The 17,175-nt window shown below is 44.0% G+C and overlaps 1 protein-coding gene across 1 annotated transcript in view; it reads right to left on the minus strand.

Annotated features, from left to right (window-relative positions):
- Positions 1-9,291: 9,291 nt before the first annotated feature.
- Positions 9,292-17,175, minus strand: part of LOC112240550 (protein L-Myc-1b) — a 22,562-nt gene continuing 14,678 nt past the window's right edge. Inside the window, exon 2 of the mRNA XM_024408822.2 lies at positions 9,292-11,863. Coding sequence (XP_024264590.1) covers positions 11,076-11,863 — 788 coding nt within the window. The 3' untranslated portion in view covers positions 9,292-11,075. The remainder of the gene's footprint in view (positions 11,864-17,175) is intronic.

Here is a 17,175-nt window from a genome sequence, read left to right on the forward strand (position 1 = left end):
AAAAATGGCAACTTTATTTTTTAACCACAAAATTATATTAGGCTGTCGTAAATAGTTGTTATATGTGAACAAAGTAATAATAATAGCAAATAATAATAATAGCCAATAAAAAAATCCAATACTGATAATAGCCAATAGTAAAAGCCAATACTAATAATAGCCAATAGTAAAAGCCAATACTAATAATAGCCAATAGTAAAAGCCAATACTAATAATAGCCAATAGTAAAAGCCAATACTAATAATAGCCAATAGTAAAAGCCAATACTAATAATAGCCAATAGTAAAAGCCAATACTGATAATAGCCAATAGTAAAAGCCAATACTGATAATAGCCAATAGTAAAAGCCAATACTAATAATAGCCAATAGTAAAAGCCAATACTAATAATAGCCAATAGTAAAAGCCAATACTAATAATAGCCAATAGTAAAAGCCAATACTAATAATAGCCAATAGTAAAAGCCAATACTAATAATAGCCAATAGTAAAAGCCAATACTAATAATAGCCAATAGTAAAAGCCAATACTAATAATAGCCAATAGTAAAAGCCAATACTAATAATAGCCAATAGTAAAAGCCAATACTGATAATAGCCAATAGTAAAAGCCAATACTGATAATAGCCAATAGTAAAAGCCAATACTAATAATAGCCAATAGTAAAAGCCAATACTAATAATAGCCAATAGTAAAAGCCAATACTAATAATAGCCAATAGTAAAAGCCAATACTAATAATAGCCAATAGTAAAAGCCAATACTAATAATAGCCAATAGTAAAAGCCAATACTGATAATAGCCAATAGTAAAAGCCAATACTGATAATAGCCAATAGTAAAAGCCAATACTGATAATAGCCAATAGTAAAAGCCAATACTAATAATAGCCAATAGTAAAAGCCAATGTATTGTCTGTTCTTGACTTCTTGACTAATGGGACTGCTTCTCCTAGCAAATCCAGCTCATAAGGGTTACTATGGAAACTGAGGGCAGCAGAGCCACAGTAACTGAAGATGCTTATTGCCGTGGCAATGAGGCCACAGTGTGTTTCCGTGGATATGGCGCTTGAAGAGTGGGAGTCGTTCTCACTCACTCACACAGGTGTTGATTTTAAAGTACAAGAAAAGACACCTGAAAACAGCTTGTTTTTCCTCAAACCGCTCAAAGTGGGTCAGTAGACCTAGGACCCTACTGACAAGCTTACTTCAGCAAAACAAAATATCAAAGTGGGTCAGTAGACCTAGGACCCTACTGACAAGCTTACTTCAGCAAAACAAAATATCAAAGTGGGTCAGTAGACCTAGGACCCTACTGACAAGCTTACTTCAGCAAAACAAAATATCAAAGTGGGTCAGTAGACCTAGGACCCTACTGACAAGCTTACTTCAGCAAAACAAAATATCAAAGTGGGTCAGTAAACCTAGGACCCTACTGACAAGCTTACTTCAGCAAAACAAAATATCAAAGTGGGTCAGTAGACCTAGGACCCTACTGACAAGCTTACTTCAGCAAAACAAAATATCAAAGTGGGTCAGTAGACCTAGGACCCTACTGACAAGCTTACTTCAGCAAAACAAAATATCAAAGTGGGTCAGTAGACCTAGGACCCTACTGACAAGCTTACTTCAGCAAAACAAAATATCAAAGTGGGTCAGTAGACCTAGGACCCTACTGACAAGCTTACTTCAGCAAAACAAAATATCAAAGTGGGTCAGTAGACCTAGGACCCTACTGACAAGCTTACTTCAGCAAAACAAAATATCAAAGTGGGTCAGTAGACTTAGGACCCTACTGACAAGCTTACTTCAGCAAAACAAAATATCAAAGTGGGTCAGTAGACCTAGGACCCTACTGACAAGCTTACTTCAGCAAAACAAAATATCAAAGTGGGTCAGTAGACCTAGGACCCTACTGACAAGCTTACTTCAGCAAAACAAAATATCAAAGTGGGTCAGTAGACCTAGGACCCTACTGACAAGCTTACTTCAGCAAAACAAAATATCAAGAAAAAGAGGGCAATTCCTTCCCATCTCAAGTGTGTTAAGAGTAGGGATACGTAGTTCTTGCCCACCAGTGAAATGAAGACTCGTTTTTTTATAAAGCTCGTCTTAAACACCGTCTCACCATTATATTATAGTCCATAAATAAGTGGGTATTGTTATCATTCTGTCATATATCTGTTACTATCTTCTCTGTTTTCATAGTGTGAATGATTCTAGACCATTCCTATGAGATTGGCATTATACATGAACCGGAAGTAGGTTCCGGTTCTGTCTACTTCCGGCGCCGACAGAGATGGCCGCCTCGCTTCGCGTTCCTAGGAAACTATGCAGTTTTTTGTTTTTTTACGTGTTATTTCTTACACTAGTACCCCAAGTCATCTTAGGTTTCATTACATACAGCCGAGAAGAACTACTGAATATAAGATCAGCGTCAACTCACCATCAGTACGACCAAGAATATGTTTTTCGCGATGCGGATCCTGTGTTCTGCCTTACAACCAGTGCCACGGAATGGTTCCCATGCAGTGACCCAAAAAAACGACTCAGAAAAAGAGGGAAACGAAGCGGTCTTCTGGTCAGACTCCGGAGACGGGCACATCGTGCACCACTCCCTAGCATTCTTCTTGCCAATGTCCAGTCTCTTGACAACAAGGTTGATGAAATCCGAGCAAGGGTAGCATTCCAGAGGGACATCAGAGACTGTAACGTTCTCTGCTTCACGGAAACATGGCTCACTGGAGAGACGCTATCCGAAGCGGTGCAGCCAGCGGGTTTCTCCACGCATCGCGCCGACAGAAACGAACATCTTTCTGGTAAGAAGAGGGGCGGGGGCGTATGCCTTATGGCCAACGTGACATGGTGTGATGAAAGAAACATACAGGAACTCAAATCCTTCTGTTCACCTGATTTAGAATTCCTCACAATCAAATGTAGACCGCATTATCTACCAAGAGAATTCTCTTCGATTATAATCACAGCCGTATATATCCCCCCCCAAGCAGAAACTTCGATGGCTCTGAACGAACTTTATTTAACTCTCTGCAAACTGGAAACGATTTATCCGGAGGCTGCATTCATTGTAGCTGGGGATTTTAACAAGGCTAATCTGAAAACAAGACTCCCTAAATTTTATCAGCATATCGATTGCGCAACCAGGGGTGGAAGGACCCTGGATCATTGTTACTCTAACTTCCGCGACGCATATAAGGCCCTGCCCCGCCCCCTTTTAGGAAAAGCTGACCACAACTCCATTTTGTTGATCCCTGCCTACAGACAGAAACTAAAACAAGAAGCTCCCACGCTGAGGTCTGTCCAACGCTGGTCCGACCAAGCTGACTCCACACTCCAAGACTGCTTCCATCACGTGGACTGGGAGATGTTTCGTATTGCGTCAGACAACAACATTGACGAATACGCTGATTCGGTGTGCGAGTTCATTAGAACGTGCGTTGAAGATGTCGTTCCCATAGCAACGATTAAAACATTCCCTAACCAGAAACCGTGGATTGATGGCAGCATTCGTGTGGAACTGAAGGCGCGAACCACTGCTTTTAATCAGGGCAAGGTGTCTGGTAACATGACTGAATACAAACAGTGCAGCTATTCCCTCCGCAAGGCTATCAAACAAGCTAAGCGCCAGTACAGAGACAAAGTAGAATCTCAATTCAACAGCTCAGACACAAGAGGCATGTGGCAGGGTCTACAGTCAATCACGGACTACAGGAAGAAACCCAGCCCAGTCACGGACCAGGATGTCTTGCTCCCAGGCAGACTAAATAACTTTTTTGCCCGCTTTGAGGACAATACAGTGCCACTGACACGGCCTGCAACGAAAACATGCGATCTCTCCTTCACTGCAGCCGAAGTGAGTAAGACATTTAAACGTGTTAACCCTCGCAAGGCTGCAGGCCCAGACGGCATCCCCAGCCGCGCCCTCAGAGCATGCGCAGACCAGCTGGCCGGTGTGTTTATGGACATATTCAACCAATCCCTATACCAGTCTGCTGTTCCCACATGCTTCAAGAGGGCCACCATTGTTCCTGTTCCCAAGAAAGCTAAGGTAACTGAGCTAAACGACTACTGCCCCGTAGCACTCACATCCGTCATCATGAAGTGCTTTGAGAGACTAGTCAAGGACCATATCACCTCCACCCTACCTGACACCCTTGACCCACTCCAATTTGCTTACCGCCCAAATAGGTCCACAGACGATGCAATCTCAACCACACTGCACACTGCCATAACCCATCTGGACAAGAGGAATACCTATGTGAGAATGCTGTTCATCGACTACAGCTCGGCATTCAACACCATAGTACCCTCCAAGCTCGTCATCAAGCTCGAGACCCTGGGTCTCGACCCCACCCTGTGCAACTGGGTACTGGACTTCCTGACGGGCCGCCCCAGGTGGTGAGGGTAGGCAACAACATCTCCTCCCCGCTGATCCTCAACACTGGGGCCCCACAAGGGTGTGTTCTGAGCCCTCTCCTGTACTCCCTGTTCACCCACGACTGCGTGGCCACGCACGCCTCCAACTCAATCATCAAGTTTGCGGGCGACACAACAGTGGTAGGCTTGATTACCAACAACGACGAGACGGCCTACAGGGAGGAGGTGAGGGCCCTCGGAGTGTGGTGTCAGGAAAATAACCTCACACTCAACGTCAACAAAACTAAGGAGATGATTGTGGACTTCAGGAAACAGCAGAGGGAACACCCCCCCATCCACATCGATGGAACAGTAGTGGAGAGGGTAGCAAGTTTTAAGTTCCTCGGCATACACATCACAGACAAACTGAATTGGTCCACTCACACAGACAGCATCGTGAGGAAGGCGCAGCAGCGCCTCTTCAACCTCAGGTGGCTGAAGAAATTTGGCTTGTCACCAAAAGCACTCACAAACTTCTACAGATGCACAATCGAGAGCATCCTGGTGGGCTGTATCACCGCCTGGTACGGCAACTGCACCGCCCTCAACCGTAAGGCTCTCCAGAGGGTAGTGAGGTCTGCACAACGCATCACCGGGGGCAAACTACCTGCCCTCCAGGACACCTACACCACCCGATGCTACAGGAAGGCCATAAAGATCATCAAGGACAACAACCACCCGAGCCACTGCCTGTTCACCCCGCTATCATCCAGAAGGCGAGGTCAGTACAGGTGCATCAAAGCTGGGACCGAGAGACTGAAAAACAGCTTCTATCTCAAGGCCATCAGACTGTTAAACAGACACCACTAACATTGAGTGGCTGCTGCCAACACACTGACTCAACTCCAGCCACTTTAATAATGGGAATTGATGGGAAATGATGTAAAATATATCACTAGCCACTTTAAACAATGCTACCTAATATAATGTTTACATACCCTACATTATTAATCTCATATGCATACGTATATACTGTACTCTATATCATCGACTGCATCCTTATGTAATACATGTATCACTAGCCACTTTAACTATGCCACTTTGTTTACATACTCATCTCATATGTATATACTGCACTCAATACCATCTACTGTATCTTGCCTATGCCGCTTTGTACCATCACTCATTCATATATCTTTATGTACATATTCTTTATTCCCTTACAATTGAGTCTATAAGGTAGTAGTTTTGTAATTGTTATCTAGATTACTTGTTGGTTATTACTGCATTGTCGGAACTAGAAGCACAAGCATTTCGCTACACTCGCATTAACATCTGCTAACCATGTGTATGTGACAAATAAAATTAGATTTGATTTACGTTTTACATTCAATGTATTATCTTTGTCTGATTCTCTCCACACGCTTATGAGGAAGTGAAAACACAAGAGACCAGGCTTTCCTGTCACCGCAGAGTGAAACGTATTCTGGTCCACTGCCAACGTGACTGTGTCTGACAGCAGAGACAGACTAGTGACAAATACAAACACCACCAACAGCCAATCCTGAGGAGGTGCAAATAGACCTCGCTGAAAGAAGGGATGAATAGAAAGAGTAGTGAAAGCGAAGAGATGATCTCCGTTTAACTCTCTCCCTCCTTCTCTCTCTCTCTCTCTGGCTCTCTCTCCCTCCTTCTATCTCTCTCTCTGGCTCTCTCTCCCTCCTGCTCTCTCTCCCTCCTGCTCTCTCTCCCCTATTTTCTCACCCTCTTCATCATCTCTCTCTCTCTCTCAGCCAGAGGGAGTAATCCAAGCTTTCAGGACTACCATCAGTAGCAGCTCAGCCTCTGAACCCAGGCTGCCAAAAAAGGTACCACCCAACCTGAACCTCAAGCTCCCTGGGCCCGTATCCACAAAGCGTCGGAGTAATGATCTAGGATCTGTCCATATACACGGAGTGTACAAAACATTAATAACACATTGCACCCACCCTCCCCTTTTCCCTCAGAACCGCCTCATTTCATCGGGGCGTGGACTCTGCAAGGTGTTGAAAACGTTCCACAGGGATGCTGGGCCCATGGTAACTCCAATGCTTCCTGCAGTTGTGTCAAGTTGGCTGGATGTCCTTTGGGTGGTGGACCATTCTTGATACACACGGGAAACTTTTGAGCGTGAAAAACCCAGCAGCGTTGCAGTTCTTGACACACTCAAACCGGTGCGCCTACTACCATACCCCCGGTCTTACCTATTCATCCTTTGAATGGCATACCTACACCATGTCTCAAGGCTTAAAAATCCTTCTTTAACCCAGTCTCCTCCCCTTCATCACCACTGATTGAAGTGGATTTAACAAGTGACATCAATAAGGGAACATAGCATTCACCTGGATTTACCTGGTCAGTCTACGTCATGGAAAGAGATGTTGATAATGTTTTGTACAAGCCCCAAAAAAACGGATCAAAGAAAATTTTATTTCTCACATGTGCCCGAATACAACAGTTTTTTTTACAGTGAAATGCTTTTACTTACCCTTATTAACAAACGATACAGAATTCGTTGTTTAAAGTAAGGTAAAAAAAAAAAAAAAGCATACACAAGAATAGAATCTTCTGAGGTGTCCTGAGATCTCTCACTGGTTAAGGATGATGACAGCCCACTGAGTAGGCTATACTAAGACACCCTCAAGTCTGTTACAGTACAGGGCTAGGGCCTGTCCCAAATAGCACTCTATTCCATACATAGTGAACTTCTTTGGACCAGGACCCATAGTGTTCTTGCAACAGCAACAAAAATACTGGATAAAAAGTTCACTATATAGGGAATAGGGTGCCATAAAGTACTGGTCTAATGTAGTGCACTAAATAGGGAATAGGGTGCCATATGGCTCTGGTCAAAATTAGTGCACTGTATTAAAAAAAAAAAAGAGTGCTCAATTTTGGAACACATTCCTAGTTTCAGAGCAACTGTGTTGCTATGGCTTGAACTAATCACCCCCAGCCTTTCTAACTAGCTGGTGGGATAGGGCTGAGATGGTGGGTTCACATGGGGCCACGGACCAGGCAAGGCATTTAAGCACTTGATCCTCTTGGGTACACTAACGTGAGATTTTAGAGAGTGAAAGCTAGACATGTGATTGGATTAAACAGAGGAGCAGTCTGCAAATGGCTTTACCTTGAGAGAGAGAGAGAGACACAGAGAGAGAGAGAGAGACACAGAGAGAGAGAGAGACACAGAGAGAGAGAGAGAGACAGAGAGAGAGTGACACAGAGAGAGAAAGACAGAGAGAGACACAGAGAGAGAGACACAGAGAGAGACAGAATAGAACAGCAGCTCAGAGACAGAGAGGGGGAGAGAGAGAGAGTGGTGGGGAGAGAGAGAGACAGAGAGAGAGACAGACAGAGAGGGGGAGAGAGAGAGAGAGAGACAGAGAGAGAGAGAGGGAGAGAGAGACAGAGAGAGAGAGACAGAGACAGAGACACAGAGAGAGTGAGAGAGAGACAGACACACAGAGAGAGACAGAGACACACAGAGAGAGACAGAGAGAGAGACAGACAGAGAGGGAGGGAGAGAGAGAGAGACAGAGAGAGACAGAGACACACAGAGAGAGAGAGACAGAGACAGAGACACAGAGAGAGAGAGACAGAGAGAGAATAGAACAACAGCTTATAACAACCATATATCTAAATAATATAATTTTAAAGCAGTCTTCATCTTATACCAAGAAAGCAATTCTGTGGGAAAATATAGTACAAAACCTTTGCTTACCCCCCTGCAATTCTGACACATAAACAAACAAAAACTGTAAAGACAGGCATTGAAAACAGTGTCACTAATGTGATCAAAGTAAAGTTTCAATAGTGTTATTATTTTTTATTTAAATGTTTTTATTCATTTATCTGCTTTATTAACAAAAAATTAGAAGCATTTTGAGACATTTTTGAGCTAAACCAGTTTCAGGACACACAGGAAAGACAATAGGATGAGATCTGAAAGTTCTGCTGTTGTTTCATTACAGAAGGATACTAGTACCACATGCACACACAGAGAGAGAGAGAGAGAGAGAGAGAGAGAGAGAGACAGAGACAGAGAGAGAAAGACACAGAGAGAGAAAGACACAGAGAGAGAGAGACACAGAGAGAGAGAAAGACAGACAGAGACACAGAGAGAGACAGAGAGAGAGAGACACAGAGAGAGAGAAAGACAGACAGAGACAGAGACACAGAGAGAGACATAGACAGAATAGAACAGCAGCTCAGAGACAGAGAGGGGGAGAGAGAGAGAGAGAGAGAGAGAGATACACACAGAGAGAGAGAGAAAAGGAGAGAGATACACACAGAGAGAGAAAAAGAGAGAGAGATACACACACAAAGAGAAAAAGAGACACACACGTGACAGTCTATGTACATTGCCATGCTGATCTGGACATAGTTCACAATCAATGGATTCACTCATGACATCATATAACCTTACAGACAATAACAGGACATACAATAGATGCACAGTTTGCAAATATTATAGGGCCAACCTCAATACATCCCTGATTTTAACTCATCCCTGGATTATAATATAGGGTTCAGTTCCATCCCTGGTTTTGACTCAGTCCTGGTTTATAATATAGGGTTCAGATCCATCCCTGGTTTTAACTCAGTCCTGGTTTATAATATAGGGTTCAGATCCATCCCTGGTTTTAACTCATCCCTGGTTTATAATATAGGGTTCAGATTCATCCCTGATTTATAATATAGGGTTCAGATCCATCCCTGGTTTTAACTCGTCCCTGGTTTATAATATAGTGTTCAGATCCATCCCTGGTTTTAACTCAGTCCTGGTTTATAATACAGGGTTCAGATCCATCCCTGGTTTTAACTCAGTCCTGGTTTATAATATAGGGTTCAGATCCATCCCTGGTTTTAACTCAGTCCTGGTTTATTATATAGGGTTCAGATCCATCCCTGGTTTTATTCAGTCCTGGTTTATAATATAGGGTTCAGATCCATCCCTGGTTTTAACTCAGTCCTGGTTTATAATATAGGGTTCAGATCCATGCCTGGTTTTAACTCAGTCCTGGTTTATAATATAGGGTTCAGATCCATTCAAAGGCTTCTCTCCATGCTAGCCACTAACAGTCTGTCAGTGAGTTGGTTTTCAGTCAGTCCTGATGAAGAGTACGTTCCATCGACTAGAGGTCGCTGCCAGTCATTCAGCCAGTCAGTGAGTTTAGGGGCGTTGTTTGAGCTGTGCCAACCTGCCAGTCAGTGAGTTTAGGGGTGTTGTTTGAGCTGTGCCAACCTGCCAGTCAGTGAGTTTAGGGGCGTTGTTTGAGCTGTGCCAACCTGCCAGTCAGTGAGTCTAGGGGTGGTGTTTGAGCTGTGCCAACCTACCAGTCAGTGAGTCTAGGGGTGGTGTTTGAGCTGTGCCAACCTGCCAGTCAGTGAGTCTAGGGGTGGTGTTTGAGCTGTGCCAACCTACCAGTCAGTGAGTCTAGGGGCGTTGTTTGAGCTGTGCCAACCTGCCAGTCAGTGAGTTTAGGGGTGGTGTTTGAGCTGTGCCAACCTACCAGTCAGTGAGTCTAGGGGCGTTGTTTGAGCTGTGCCATCCTGCCAGTCAGTGAGTTTAGGGGTGGTGTTTGAGCTCTGCCAACCTACCAGTCAGTGAGTTTAGGGGCGTTGTTTGAGCTGTGCCAACCTGCCAGTCAGTGAGTCTAGGGGTGGTGTTTGAGCTGTGCCAACCTACCAGTCAGTGAGTTTAGGGGCGTTGTTTGAGCTGTGCCAACCTGCCAGTCAGTGAGTTTAGGGGTGTTGTTTGAGCTGTGCCAACCTACCAGTCAGTGAGTTTAGGGGTGGTGTTTGAGCTGTGCCAACCTACCAGTCAGTGAGTTTAGGGGCGTTGTTTGAGCTGTGCCAACCTGCCAGTCAGTGAGTCTAGGGGTGGTGTTTGAGCTGTGCCAACCTACCAGTCAGTGAGTTTAGGGCGTTGTTTGAGCTGTGCCAACCTACCAGTCAGTGAGTCTAGGGGCGGTGTTTGAGCTGTGCCAACCTGCCAGTCAGTGAGTCTAGGGGCGTTGTTTGAGCTGTGCCAATCTGCCAGTCAGTGAGTTTAGGGGCGTTGTTTGAGCTGTGCCAACCTACCAGTCAGTGAGTTTAGGGGCGTTGTTTGAGCTGTGCCAACCTACCAGTCAGTGAGTCTAGGGGCGGTGTTTGAGCTGTGCCAACCTGCCAGTCAGTGAGTCTAGGGGCGTTGTTTGAGCTGTGCCAATCTGCCAGTCAGTGAGTTTAGGGGCGTTGTTTGAGCTGTGCCAACCTACCAGTCAGTGAGTTTAGGGGCGTTGTTTGAGCTGTGCCAACCTACCAGTCAGTGAGTCTAGGGGCGTTGTTTGAGCTGTGCCAACCTACCAGTCAGTGAGTTTAGGGGCGTTGTTTGAGCTGTGCCAACCTACCAGTCAGTGAGTTTAGGGCGTTGTTTGAGCTGTGCCAACCTACCAGTCAGTGAGTTTAGGGGCGTTGTTTGAGCTGTGCCAACCTACCAGTCAGTGAGTTTAGGGCGTTGTTTGAGCTGTGCCAACCTACCAGTCAGTGAGTTTAGGGGCGTTGTTTGAGCTGTGCCAACCTACCAGTCAGTGAGTCTAGGGCGTTGTTTGAGCTGTGCCAACCTACCAGTCAGTGAGTCTAGGGGCGTTGTTTGAGCTGTGCCAACCTGCCAGTCAGTGAGTCTAGGGGCGTTGTTTGAGCTGTGCCAACCTACGGAGCAGCTGCTGCTGCCTGGCCTTCAGCTGCCGTTTCTCCTGCGCCCGCTGGCGCTCGCTAGAATGCAGCTGTCCCAGGTACTCAGTGGCGCGTGTCAGGATGGCCACCTTGGGCGTCTTCGAACACTCTGCCAAGCCGGGGATCTCATCCCGCAGGGTCAGGAAACGAGAGCGCAGGTCATTACGCCGTTTCCGTTCCAGGAAGTTATGTGTCTTGCGTTTGTCTGTGTCCTCATAGTCGGAGGACTGGGGGCTGCAGGGGTGAGAGGAGGATAATCGAGGTGAGGCAGACGGGGATCCACAAGGGGAGGGTGTGTTGGGGTCAGATGATTCCGACCCGATGGTTGCTACGGCGACATGTGGTTTGCTCTCAGAGTTCTGATTGGATGTGGAGGCGGGGTGCAGGTGTGGCTGGGTGTTAGAGAAGTTATGAGAAGAGTTTGAGGGCTTGTGTCGGATCCTCTTTCTGGAGAGGGCGGGGGCTGTGTGTGTGTCCGGGGAGGGCGCTGCGTAGTTGTGGTGCTGTTGGTGGATAGAGATGTGGAAGCGTTTCATACAAGGGTTCAGAGCATCCGCCCGGACCATGATTGTCACCGGCGTCCGTCTGTTTAGCCCGCCGCCACGTCCCCCGGTAACTCTGCTGTTGACCAGCCGTCGGGACATGTACTGCTTGTGTTCCACCGTCACCACATCAATCTCCTCTTCGTCATCATCATCATCATCATCATCATCGTCATGGTCACTAGATTCGTCATCTGTTGGAACAATGAATGGAGCAAGTTAGTGACCACAGCAGAACAATGTGACAATAAGCATGATGTTGATTCCAGAAATCCCTTTCCGTGTACCCTTTTTAACCATGTCACCATATTTGATTATCAGCTGTTGTCAAACACACATGGATCTTGAAAAAAAAGACTCTCTTCCTCGATATTTCTGCAGCAAATTCAACTAGCTGAAAAGACAGATTGAGTACGAACATTCTGGCATTTAAAGCATACCCTTTTTTTTTCTATATTTCACATACTATAAAAAGTTGTATTTTTGCCTACCCATAATGCCCTACTATTTAGAACGTAGGTACAGGTATTTAGACATGGCGTGACATGGCGTGACATAGCCTCCAATACCCTACTCAACAAATTGGATGCAGTCTATCACAGTGCAATCCGTTTTGTCACCAAAGCCCCATATACTACCCACCATTGCGACGTGTACGCTCTCGTTGGCTGGCCCTCGCTTCATACTCGTCGCCAAACCCACTGGCTCCATGTCATCTACAAGACCCTGCTAGGTAAAGTCCCCCCTTATCTCAGCTCGCTGGTCACCATAGCATCTCCCACCTGTAGCACACGCTCCAGCAGGTATATCTCTCTAGTCACCCCCAAAACCAATTCTTTCTTTGGCCGCCTCTCCTTCCAGTTCTCGGGTGCCAATGACTGGAACGAATACAAAAATCTCTGAAACTGGAAACACTTATCTCCCTCACTAGCTTTAAGCACCAACTGTCAGAGCAGCTCACAGATTACTGCACCTGTACACAGCCCATCTATAATTTAGCCCAAACAACTACCTCTTTCCCAACTGTATTTAATTTTTATTTATTTATTTATTTTGCTCCTTTGCACCCCATTATTTTTATTTCTACTTTGCACATTCTTCCATTGCAAAACTACCATTCCAGTGTTTTACTTGCTAAATTGTATTTACTTTGCCACCATGGCCTTTTTTGCCTTTACCTCCCTTCTCTCCACATTTGCTCACATTGAATATAGACTTGTTTATACTGTATTATTGACTGTATGTTTGTTTTACTCCATGTGTAACTCTGTGTTGTTGTATGTGTCGAACTGCTTTGCTTTATCTTGGTCAGGTCGCAGTTGTAAATGAGAACTTGTTCTCAACTTGCCTACCTGGTTAAATAAAGGTGTTCTCAACTAGCCTACCTGGTTAAATAAAGGTGTTCTCAACTAGCCTACCTGGTTAAATAAAGGTGTTCTCAACTAGCCTACCTGGTTAAATAAAGGTGTTCTCAACTAGCCTACCTGGTTAAATAAAGGTGTTCTCAACTAGCCTACCTGGTTAAATAAAGGTGTTCTCAACTTGCCTACCTGGTTAAATAAAGGTGTTCTCAACTAGCCTACCTGGTTAAATAAAGGTGTTCTCAACTTGCCTACCTGGTTAAATAAAGGTGTTCTCAACTTGCCTACCTGGTTAAATAAAGGTGTTCTCAACTAGCCTACCTGGTTAAATAAAGGTGTTCTCAACTAGCCTACCTGGTTAAATAAAGGTGTTCTCAACTTGCCTACCTGGTTAAATAAAGGTGTTCTCAACCGGCCTACCTGGTTAAATAAAGGTGTTCTCAACTAGCCTACCTGGTTAAATAAAGGTGTTCTCAACTAGCCTACCTGGTTAAATAAAGGTGTTCTCAACTAGCCTACCTGGTTAAATAAAGGTGTTCTCAACTAGTCCTACCTGGTTAAATAAAGGTGTTCTCAACTAGCCTACCTGGTTAAATAAAGGTGTTCTCAACTTGCCTACCTGGTTAAATAAAGGTGTTCTCAACTAGCCTACCTGGTTAAATAAAGGTGTTCTCAACTAGCCTACCTGGTTAAATAAAGGTGTTCTCAACTAGTCCTACCTAGTTAAATATAGGTGTTCTCAACTAGTCCTACCTGGTTAAATAAAGGTGTTCTCAACTAGTCCTACCTAGTTAAATATAGGTGTTCTCAACTAGTCCTACCTGGTTAAATAAAGGTGTTCTCAACTAGCCTACCTGGTTAAATAAAGGTGTTCTCAACTAGCCTACCTGGTTAAATAAAGGTGTTCTCAACTATTCCTACCTAGTTAAATAAAGGTGTTCTCAACTAGTCCTACCTGGTTAAATAAAGGTGTTCTCAACTAGCCTACCTGGTTAAATAAAGGTGTTCTCAACTTGCCTACCTGGTTAAATAAAGGTTTTCTCACCTAGCCTACCTGGTTAAATAAAGGTGTTCTCAACTAGCCTACCTGGTTAAATAAAGGTGTTCTCAACTGGCCTACCTGGTTAAATAAAGGTGTTCTCAACTAGCCTACCTGGTTAAATAAAGGTGTTCTCAACTGGCCTACCTGGTTAAATAAAGGTGTTCTCAACTGGCCTACCTGGTTAAATAAAGGTGTTCTCAACTAGCCTACCTGGTTAAATAAAGGTGTTCTCAACTAGCCTACCTGGGTAAATAAAGGTGTTCTCAACTAGCCTACCTGGTTAAATAAAGGTGTTCTCAACTAGCCTACCTGGTTAAATAAAGGTGTTCTCAACTAGCCTACCTGGTTAAATATGTTCTCAACTAGCCTACCTGGTTAAATAAAGGTGTTCTCAACTTGCCTACCTGGTTAAATAAAGGTGTTCTCAACTAGCCTACCTGGTTAAATAAAGGTGTTCTCAACTAGCCTACCTGGTTAAATAAAGGTGTTCTCAACTACACCGCCCTCAACCGTAAGGCTCTCCAGAGGGTAGTGAGGTCTGCACAACGCATCACCGGGGGCAAACTACCTGCCCTCCAGGACACCTACACCACCCGATGCTACAGGAAGGCCATAAAGATCATCAAGGACATCAACCACCCGAGCCACTGCCTGTTCACCCCGCTGCCATCCAGAAGGCGAGGTCAGTACAGGTGCATCAAAGCTGGGACCGAGAGACTGAAAAACAGCTTCTATCTCAAGGCCATCAGACTGTTAAACAGCCACCACTAACATTGAGTGGCTACTGCCAACACACTGTCAATGACACTGACTCTACTCCAGCCACTTTAATCATGGGAATTGATGGGAAATGATGTAAATATATCACTAGCCACTTTAAACAATGCTACCTTATATAATGTTACTTACCCTACATTGTTCATCTCATATGCAGACGTTGATACTGTACTCTATATCATCGACTGCATCCTTATGTAATACATGTATCACTAGCCACTTTAACTATGCCACTTGGTTTACATACTTATCTCATACGTATATACTGTACTCGATATCATCTACTGTATCTTGCCTATGCTGCTCTGTACCATCACTCATTCATATATCCTTATGTACATATTCTTTATCCCCTTACACTGTGTATGACAGTAGTTTTTTTTGGAATTGTTAGTTAGATTACTTGCTCGTTATTACTGCATTGTCGGAACTAGAAGCACAAGCATTTCGCTACACTCGCATTAACATCTGCTAACCATGTGTATGTGACAAATAAAATTTGATTTGATTTGATTTGGAACTAGCCTACCTGGTTAAATAAAGGTGAAATTAAATTAAATAAATAAATAAAAAATGGCCACACACACAGGAGGTTGGTGACACCTTAACATTGGGGAGGACGGGCTCGTGGTTATGGCTGGAGCAAGAATCACTGGAATGGTATCAAATACATCAAAAACACACCGTTTCCAAACACTCTGTTCCACCATTATTATGAGCATTCCTCCCCTCAGCAGCCTCCACTGAGCTCAAGCTCTCTCTCTCCGGCTATTCATCTCAGTCATGTGTCATGAGAGATAGACAGACACACAGAGAGAGAGAGAGAGAGACAGAGAAATAGACACACAGAAATAGACAGAGAGGGAGAGAGAGACCGAGAAATAGACTAGAGGTTGACCGATTAATCGGAATGGCCGATTAATTAGGGCCGATTTCAAGTTTTCATAACAATCGGAAATTGGTATTTTTTGGGCGCCGATTTGCCGATAAAAAAAAATGTATACCTTTATTTAACCAGGTAGGCTAGTTGAGAACATCTTTATTTAACTAGGCAAGTCAGTTAAAGAACACATTCTTATTTTCAATGACTGCCTAGGAACGGTGGGATAACTGCCTCGTTCAGGGGCAGAACTACAGATTTTCACCTTGTCAGCTCGGGGAATCCAATCTTGCAACCTTGCAGTTAACTAGTCCAACGCAATAATGACCTGCCTCTCTCTCGTTGCATTCCACAAGGAAACTGCCTGTTACGCGAATGCAGTAAGCCAAGGTAAGTTGCTAGCTAGCATTAAACTTATCTTATAAAAAACAATCAGTCATAATCACTAGTTAACTACACATGGTTGGTGATATTACTAGATATTAGCTAGCGTGTAATACATGGCAAATACTCTGACTGAGCATACAAGCATCTAAGTATCTAAGTATCTGACTGAGCATACAAGTATCTAAGTATCTGACTGAGCATACAAGTATCTAAGTATCTGACTGAGCATACAAGTATCTAAGTATCTGACTGAGCATACAAGTATCTAAGTATCTGACTGAGCATACAAGTATCTAAATATCTGACTGAGCATACAAGTATCTAAGTATCTGACTGAGCATACAAGTATCTATGTATCTAAATATCTGACTGAGCAGACAAGTATCTAAGTATCTGACTGAGCATACAAGTATCTAAGTATCTGACTGAGCATCCAAGTATCTAAGTATCTGACTGAGCATACACGTATCTAAGTATCTGACTGAACATGCAAGCATACAAGTATCTAAGTATCTGACTGAGCACACAAGTATCTAAGTATCTGACTGAGCATACAAGCATACAAGTATCTAAGTATCTGACTGAGCATACAAGTATCTAAGTATCTGACTGAGCAGACAAGCATACAAGTATCTAAGTATCTGACTGAGCAGACAAGCATACAAGTATCTAAGTATCTGACTGAGCATACAAGTATCTGACTGAGCATACAAGCATCTAAGTATCTAAGTATCTGACTGAGCATACAAGCATACAATTATCTAAGTATCTGACTGAGCATACAAGCATACAAGTATCTAAGTATCTGACTGAGCATACAAGCATACAAGTATCTAAGTATCTGACGGAGCATACAAGCATACAAGTATCTAAGTATCTGACTGAGCATACAAGTATCTAAGTATCTGACTGAGCATACAAGCATACAAGTATCTAAGTATCTGACTGAGCATACAAGTATCTAAGTAGCTGGCTGAGCATACACGTATCTGACTGAGCATACAAGTATCTAAGTATCTGACTGAGCATACAAGTAACTAAGTATCTGACTGAGCATAC

This window comes from Oncorhynchus tshawytscha, linkage group LG31, assembly GCF_018296145.1.
Source record: "Oncorhynchus tshawytscha isolate Ot180627B linkage group LG31, Otsh_v2.0, whole genome shotgun sequence".
Lineage (NCBI taxonomy): Eukaryota > Metazoa > Chordata > Actinopteri > Salmoniformes > Salmonidae > Oncorhynchus > Oncorhynchus tshawytscha.